This window comes from Aquarana catesbeiana, linkage group LG08 (assembly GCF_042186555.1).
Source record: "Aquarana catesbeiana isolate 2022-GZ linkage group LG08, ASM4218655v1, whole genome shotgun sequence".
NCBI classification, from domain to species: domain Eukaryota; kingdom Metazoa; phylum Chordata; class Amphibia; order Anura; family Ranidae; genus Aquarana; species Aquarana catesbeiana.
In genome coordinates, this window is record NC_133331.1 from 287,624,989 (window position 1) to 287,634,000 (window position 9,012).

The 9,012-nt window shown below is 48.1% G+C and overlaps 2 protein-coding genes across 2 annotated transcripts in view; one reads left to right on the forward strand and one right to left on the reverse strand.

The window, feature by feature from the left end:
* The window catches only part of LOC141106585 (uncharacterized), a 7,609-nt gene extending 4,653 nt beyond the window's left edge, over positions 1 to 2,956 (reverse strand). The window contains exons 1-4 of the mRNA XM_073597479.1: positions 2,849 to 2,956; positions 2,577 to 2,722; positions 2,195 to 2,314; positions 1,985 to 2,108 (exon numbers count right to left, since the gene is read on the reverse strand). Of these exons, the coding sequence (XP_073453580.1) occupies positions 1,985 to 2,108; positions 2,195 to 2,314; positions 2,577 to 2,660 (328 nt within the window). The 5' untranslated portion in view covers positions 2,661 to 2,722; positions 2,849 to 2,956. The remainder of the gene's footprint in view (positions 1 to 1,984; positions 2,109 to 2,194; positions 2,315 to 2,576; positions 2,723 to 2,848) is intronic.
* The window catches only part of LOC141106628 (uncharacterized), an 85,762-nt gene that overhangs the window by 50,099 nt on the left and 26,651 nt on the right, over positions 1 to 9,012 (forward strand). The gene's annotated exons all lie outside the window — the stretch shown is intronic.

Here is a 9,012-nt window from a genome sequence, read left to right on the forward strand (position 1 = left end):
TCGCTCTAACGTTCACGGCAATACCTCACATGTGTGGGGCGAACACCGTTTTCATAAGTGTGCACGACTTACGTATGTGTTGGCTTCTGCGCGTGAGCACGGAGGGATGGGGCCGCCTTAATTTTTTTTTTTCTTATTTATTTGATTTTTTATATTTACACTGTCCCTTTAATTTCTTTTTTTTTTTTTTCTTATTACTTTTATTCCCATTACAAGGAATGTAAACATCTCTAGAAATAAGGATGACAGGTCCTCTTTATGGAAAAATCTGGGGTCAAAAAGACCCCAAATCTCTCCTTTACCTTTAACCTCTTCCCGCCCGTAGGCCGTCATATGACGTCTTGGATTTGAGTGGGGAATATCTGAATGATGGGTGCAGCTACAGGCATCATCCAGATATCATTCTTTTTCAGCTGTGCATCGTAAGAACAATCATGGCGCCAGTTCAGCCGCTTGATCGCTTTTACAGACAGCGGGAGAGGACATCCCCCCTTCCTGCCGCCCTCTGGTGCTTCTCCGGGCTCGCCCCTGCGATCAGCCAGATGGAGAACAAAATCGGTCGCCGCTGGAAGTTGAGCATAGAGATTTCCGGTGACCAGATGGTCATCTTTATGACCCTTGGAGGCCTGGGCGCGACGTTATGACGTCACGTCCAGGGCCAGCGGAAGTAAACAATGCTGGGAGTTTTCTTTTTTTTCTCAGATTTTCCAGCCTGAAGGAGAGATGTGGGGTCCCTCCATAAAGAGCACCTGTCACACACTATTCCTATTACAAGGGATGTTTACATTCCTTGTAATAGGAATAAAAGTTATCAAAAAAATTAGAAAAAAAAAAAAAAAAAAAGAGTATGAAAACAAAAATATAATAAAGAATAAAAAAAGAAAAAAAAATTGAAAGCGCTCCCATCCCTGCGTGCTCGCGCACAGAAGCAAACGCATACGTAAGTGGTGCCCACATATGTAAATGGTGTTCAAATCACACATGTGAGGTATCGCCGGGTGCGTTAGAGCGATACCTCACCATTCTAGCCCAAGACCTCCTCTGTAACTCTAAACAGGTAACTTGTAAAAAAAAAATGTAAGCGTCGCCTATGGAAATTTTTAAGTACCAAAGTTTGGCACCATTCCACAAGCGTGCGCAATTTTAAAGCGTGACATGTTTGGTATCTATTTACTCATCTTTCACATAACTTTACTTTTTTGTTTTTTTCTAATTAATGAAACAGTTTTTTTCCCCCCAAAAAAAAAATTGCGGCACAAATACCGTGTGACATAAAAAGTTGCAACGACCGCCATTTTATTCCCCAGGGTCTCTGCTAAAAAACATATATAATGTTTTGGGGTTCTGAGTAATTTTCTAGGGAAAAAAAATGATGATTTTTACATGTAGGAGAGGAGTGCCAGAATTGGCCCGGATTGGAAGTGCTTAAAGGCAAAAGGTCAAAAAAAAAATGTTCAACCTGTTCAACCTGTTTGTGTGCTTTTATGTCAGTATTATATTGTAATACTTGATCTTTTACTTTAAAAAAACAACAAAAAACCTGTTTACTTCCACCCTGGACCAGATGTGACGCTCCGGACCTCCAAGGCCATAGAGGCGATCAAAGATGGTCTGGTCTCTGGTAGCCTCTGTGACCAGTCGGCCGCACCGTCGGATCGTTTCTCAGGCGCGCCGGTAAAAACGACAAGCCCGCAAAACATTGGTGAGTGGCGGGAGGGGGACGTCCCCTCCTATTGGTCAACTGCACATTGAACACGGAGATTGAAATGACAACAATGCGGCATAGAGCTGCTGTGTATAAAGTTGGTAGACACTACTAAACACACCTCTCTGTACAAAGAAAGGACTCTCCTGCTTTTCTTTTTCCATTTTTATATTCCGTGTTATTTTATTTATACTGTGACTCATTGCTGTATCTGTTAAAGCTGGAGCTTAGTAGGGTTTTTTGGGGGTGGACTATAGAGAAAAATAAATGACAACATACCCGGTGATGTGAGGGGTGGCTGATTCTCCATCATGACGTCCTTGTAGAGATCCTTGTGTCCTTCTAAATACTCCCACTCCTCCATGGAGAAATAGACAGTGACATCCTGACACCTTATAGGAACCTGACACACACAATGATACAGTCACCATCCAGACACATCCCTTGTCTGTTACTGGATAATGTCCCAGAATTCCCACCACCGCTCACCTCTCCTGTCAGGAGACCAATGATCTTCTGGGTGACTTCTAGAATCTTCTTCTCGTTGTTATTATTCATTGTCAGAGATGAAGACCAGGGATCCTTGGACTTCTTTAGGGGTCCATAATCCTATATAATGAGACATTAAGCATTACAAATATAAGATTTTCACCTCTCCGATTAGGTCTGTGCGTAATAATTAGAGATAAGAGTGATGTCATGTGACCTCCCAGAATCCTCCTCACCTCTCCGGTCAGGTCTGTGTTTTATTAATAGAGATAAGAGTGATGTCATGTGACCTCCCAGAATCCTCCTCACCTCTCCGGTCAGGTCTGTGTTTTATTAATAGAGATAACAGTGATGTCATGTGACCTCCCAGAATCCTCCTCACCTCTCCGGTCAGCAGGTAGATGATCTCCAGGGTCAGGTTTAATATCCTCTCAGTAATACGGGTGCAGTCATCCCCGTCCATCATCAGCGGAGGAACTCGGTTATATCTCGCTGCCAACACCTTTTGGCTTCCTCACCTTCTGAGAACTAAACATGACGGGGATGACAAAGTGTATAATATATTAGAACATAAATGATACAACACTTTACATCAGTAATATAATAATAATAGAACAAATCCATTAATAAAAATACACTGAAATCTTATATTACCTTCTGGGTTCCAAGAAAATACAAAAATATAGCCAAAGAGACACAAACAGCTCCAAACCCCGAATTATCTCCACCCACTTCCTCTTTGTTATTTGACATCCTGTCTTTGCGTTCCAGACTTCCTGGCTCTGCGTTCCACCCTCTGACTTCCGGTCCGGTGTTCTCCCACGTGTATTTGTTATTTAACTTCCACTAAAGGCCACCAGAGGGAGCGCAATTATTCACTAAGAGCAAAACGGTGCATTTAGCAAAGTCGGCCGCTAGATGGGAGTGTTGAGCAACAAGGCTCTATCAATAGACGCTCTAATATAAGTGCTGCTCAGCACTCCCATCTAGCGGCCGATTTTGCGAATTGCTATGTAGTCCAGCAGACTAGGTAGAAGCTGCCATATATTAGAACCAGGGGGAGGCAACCTTTTGAGCACAGTGTGCCAAAAAATGTTTTTAAAGAAATTGAGCGTGCTGATTTTATAACAAAAAAATGTCAACTTCACACTCTCAATCACAAAAATGCTGTAAACTAACTGAGTAGTAAGAAATTAACATCCTGCACTCACGCCTTAGATAATAAGTCCAATTCTTGCAACTTCAAACCTCAGATTAGCCCCAATTCACCTGCTCTGTCCCACCACTGTACTACCCTCATCTGTCCCACCACTGTACCACCCTCATCTGTCCTACCACTGTACTACCCTCATCTGTCCCACCACTGTACCACCCTCATCTGTCCTACCACTGTACTACCCTCATCTGTCCTACCACTGTACTACCCTCATCTGTCCCACCACTGTACTACCCTCATCTGTCCCACCACTGTACTACCCTGCACATCTGCCCCACCACTGTACTACCCTGCACATCAGTCCTACCACTGTACCACCCTCATCTGTCCTACCACTGTACTACCCTCATCTGACCCACCACTGTACTACCCTCATCTGTCCCATCACTGTACCACCATGCACATCTGACCCACCACTGTACTACCCTGCACATCTGTCCTACTACTGTACTACCCTGCTCATCTGTCCTACTACTGTACTACCCTGCTCATCTGTCCCACCACTGTACCACCCTGCACATCAGTCCCACCACTGTACCACCCTGCACATCTGACCCACCACTGTACTACCCTGCTCATCTGTCCTACCACTGTACCACCCTGCACATCAGTCCCACCACTGTACTACCCTGCACATCTGTCCCACCACTGTACTACCCTGCACATCTGTCCCACTGCTGTACTAATCTGCACATCTGTCCCACCACTGTACTACCCTCATCTGCCCCACCGCTGTACTACCCTGCTCATCTGCCCCACCACTGTACCACCCTGCACATCTGCCCCACCACTGTACTACCCTCATCTGTCCCACCACTGTACTACCCTGCACATCTGACCCACCACTGTACTACCCTGCACATCTGACCCACCACTGTACTACCCTGCACATCTGTCCTACTACTGTACTACCCTGCTCATCTGTCCTACTACTGTACTACCCTGCTCATCTGTCCTACTACTGTACTACCCTGCTCATCTGTCCTACCACTGTACTACCCTGCTCATCTGTCCTACCACTGTATTACCCTGCACATCTGTCCTACCACTGTACTACCCTGCTCATCTGACCCACCACTGTACTACCCTGCACATCTGTCCTACTACTGTACTACCCTGCTCATCTGTCCCACCACTGTACCACCCTGCACATCAGTCCCACCACTGTACCACCCTGCACATCTGACCCACCACTGTACTACCCTGCTCATCTGTCCTACCACTGTACCACCCTGCACATCAGTCCCACCACTGTACCACCCTGCACATCTGTCCCACCACTGTACTACCCTGCACATCTGTCCCACTGCTGTACTAATCTGCACATCTGTCCCACCACTGTACTACCCTCATCTGCCCCACCGCTGTACTACCCTGCTCATCTGCCCCACCACTGTACCACCCTGCACATCTGCCCCACCACTGTACTACCCTCATCTGTCCCACCACTGTACTACCCTGCTCATCTGCCCCACCACTGTACTACCCTGCTCATCTGCCCCACCACTGTTTCCCCCCTGCTCATCTGCCCCACCAGTGTACCACCCTGCTCATCTGCCCCACCAATGTACCCCCTTTTTCATCTGCCCCACCACTGTACCCCCTGCTCATCTGCCCCAACACTTTACCCTCCTGTTTTTCTCTCCCACCACTGTACCTCCCTGCACATCTGCTCCACCGCCTTACCCCCATGCTCTTCTGTCTCACTGCTGAACCATCTTCTCATCTGTCCTAACACTGAACGTATCTGCTCATCTGCCCCACCACTGTACCGCCTGCACATCTGTCCCACCACTGTTCCCCCTGCTTATGTGTTCCACCAATGTATCTCCTTTCTCCTCTTCCCCACCACTGTACCCCCCCTGTACATCTGCCCCACCTGTGTACTCTCTGCTCATCTGCCCAACCATTGTAACCCCCTGCTCATTTGTCCCACCAATGCACTTCCTTTCACATCTCCCCTACTGCTGTACCCCCTGCTCTTCTGTCCCACCGCCGAACCCCCTTCTCATCTGCCCCAACATTGAAACCCCCCCCCCCCGCTCATCTTTCCCACCACTGTAACTCCCTGCTCATCTGCCCCATCACTATACCCCTCCTGCTTTCCTGTCCCACTGCTGAACCCCCTTCTCATCCCTCCCACCACTGTACCTCCTGCTTATCTGCCCCATCAATGTACCCCTTTTCTCATCTGCCCCACCACTGTACCTCCCTGCACATCTGCTCCACCACCATATCCCCATGCTCTTCTGTCTCACTACTGAATCACCTTCTCATCTGTCCAAACACTGAACCCATCTGCTCATCTGCCCCACCACTGTAACCCGCTTTCTCATCTGCCCCACCAATGTACCTCCTGCACATCTGTCTCACCTCTGTCCCCCCCTGCTCTCCTGCCCCACCACTGTAACCCCCTGCTCATCTGTCCCACCAATACACCTACTTTCACATCTGCCTCACTGCTCTACACTCCTGCTTTTCTGTCCCACCACTGAACCCCCCTGCTCCCCCTGCTCATCTGCCCCATCACTTTAGCCCCCTTGCTCTTCTGTCCCACTGCTGAAACCCCTTCTCCACTGTACCTCCCTGCACATCTGCCCCACTGCTGTACCCTCCTGCTCTTTTGTCCCACTTCTGAACCCCTCCTGCTCATTTTCTCCACTGCTGTACCCTCTTCTCATCTATGATGTGTGATATGCAGAGTGGTGAAGAAAGCAGAGATGAGACACATCTACCTGTCCTAGCACACTCATCCTCCTGATCCACCTCTCGCATCCAGCCCACGTGCTTGTATGTGATGTATGTAATGTATGTGATGTATGGGATGTATGTGATGTATGGGATGTATGGGATGTATGTGATGTATGGGATGTATGTGATGTATGGGATGTATGTGATGTATGGGATGTATGGGATGTATGTGATGTATGGGATGTATGGGATGTGTGTGATGTATGGGATGTCACATACAAGCATCTGGAAAGGATGCGCAATGATGAGCTCAGGTCAGGGGCATTTTCTGAAAGCAATGGGCCTGTGTGCAGGATTATAAGTTGAGCCCCCGCAGCTGAAAAAAAGTGTGCCGCAGCAAAAGTTGGGTGTGATTTTCATTCTGCTGAATACTGGCTGTGGCCTAAAGGGACACAGAGTGAGTGCAGAGGGGTTCAGTAGTAAGTGACACAAAGGTTCAGGAATAATTTCAACAAAATTCCCAGAAGCTCAACAATAATTCCACAAACTGTCACCTGATTGTTGTTTTCTCAATCACAGTGAAATCTCTTCTTTCTGAGATTGGTAGTGGTGACCAAGCGAGTCATCTTCCTCCAGATGGTGGATGGGGCTAGCAGGACTGTGATTGGCTTTAGCAGTGGCCAAGGACAGTCCTCCTCCCCATGGAAACAGGGACCACCCCCCCCCCCCCTCCAGCAGAACTTCACTCAATCACTTCCCCATCACAAAATCTGCCGATTGCAGCTACAGCAAAGTTCGAGAATCGAACAATGTTTCCCATCTTTTACAATGTGTGGGGGTGCAGTGCCTCCCCCTCAGTGCAGGTGCGGTGTGGGGAACTCAGAAACTGGAATGCATTAGTGTCTCACTGACACTTCCCTGCGCTGCTCTGCTGATGGAGAAGGGAGTCGAGTGCCGGCAAAAGAGGCTTTGCGTGCCAGGGGTTGCCTACCCCTGTATTAGAAGAACCAACTCACTGGAAAAAGGTGGTTAAGCTTGGAAAAATTATAGGGAAAAAAAGAAGAGGATGACCAACAATAAAGTGGATGGATACAAAAAAATAAGATAAAAATTGAATTTTTTAAAAACATTTTTAAGTTTGCCCCAAGGAAAGGTTCTATTGGGCACATGTATGTCTCCAGCGAACGAAAGACGGTATGCTTTTCCTGCTTCACAGAAGTCACCTGTTCACATGAAGACGAGTCCAGATATGTCAATATAAGGAAATGATTCTGGACGGCTGCATTTCCAAAAATCCTTTTATTGAAGCTTCATATGACAAGTGGTTGACAGATGGAGCAGGGGACAAAGAGGTAGACGCATTTTGCGCAAATGTTAGTGCCTACTCATTACCATCTACTTCTACTGCGTCTACCTTTTTGTCCCTTGCTCCGTCTGTCAACCACTTGTCATATGAAGCTTCAATAAAAAGAATTTTGGAAGTGCAGTTGTCCGGAATAATTTCCTTATGTTACACAGCATGCGAGCTGGGCTAGCACTTGACTAGTGTGTGTGGGGATTAACCAGAGACTCTCTCAACTGGTGCGGCTTTTCTTGTTTCATTCCAGATATGTCAAAGCCTCTATTATTCAGGGAATATAGGTCAATATATATCATAAGTTAATGTGGTTCAGAAAGACACCGGGGCGGACTGGACATGGGGGCAACTGCCCCCCAGGCCGCTCTGATGTCCCATAAAAAGGCTGCACTGCCTCCGCCAGGAAAGGCTTCCTGGTAAAGTGGAGTAAAAAGTCCCTGCCGGAGTCCTACTGAGCGCAGGATGAAGACCTCCCCCCCAGCATGGATGGTGTACACCGTATCCGAACAGAGGCCAGCTCCGTGCCCCACCGGAGGCTCTCCGCTCTGACTGAGCCACCCCAGCTCCCCACTGTAGCCCCCGGCTGCCCCCTGCCAGCAAGTTTGGGAACCCAGAGTCGGTGTAGCAGGCACTGTCCAGCCTGTCCCAGTGAGCAGAGAGTACCTGGTGTGGAGCTTCAACCTGAGATGGGGGTCGGGAAGAAGGAGAGCAGGAGGGGGGCCAAGTCACTGGACCATGGGCCTCTGGGTTGTATTTCCCCCCTGGGCCAAGTGTTGCCAGTCCACCCCTGAAGATACCTCATCACCTTCCCCTTCAACCAATGCTTCCAGTTCTTCTGAAGCATGACCCCTATGTCAAATGACCAGGAATAGCTGAAGAATCACACTGAGTTTTCTCTGTGTAGCACCCTCCTAGTTAGGCTGCTAGGTAAATTTAGTTTTTGGCATCTTCTGTACCCAGGGGGGCAGTTTGGTAGTTTGGTCTAGTCTGTTCAGGGCTTCACAGGCTGGGAGTTTTATTGCTTTTCCCTGCCTCTAGGAGAAGGAGCTTGGAGTGGGAGGGAGAATTTAAATGCCCAGATGAAAATTAAGCAGGACCTAGCCAATCCCAGTTGGTGACTGGGATGCTATTAAACAGTCCAGAGCCTTGAGAAATTGTCTTTTTCCCTCCTGAGGAAATGGACAGATAGGCTGAGAGGAGGGGGGCTGTTTGCCTCAAGAGCCCTATGGACTGGATGCTGGACTACTCTACAAAAGGTTGCACCTATGGACTGATCTAGTGCCAGGATACTGTGAATAGAGCCTCTTTTCTGTGCTGCACCTCAATTCATGGTTCCTAACCGTGAACCTATAGACTGTTCCAGCCTACCCTTACCTATGCTGAAGTTACTTCATGGTCCCCAGTCATGAACCTGGGCGGCGGGAAGGAAGGCGGGGGCGACGTCCCCTCCCGCTGCCTGTAAGAACGATCAAGCGGCTGAAAAGCCGCTATGATTGTTCTTATGGTGCAGGGAATCGCGGGCTCTAAAAGAAAATATCTAAATGATGCCTGTAG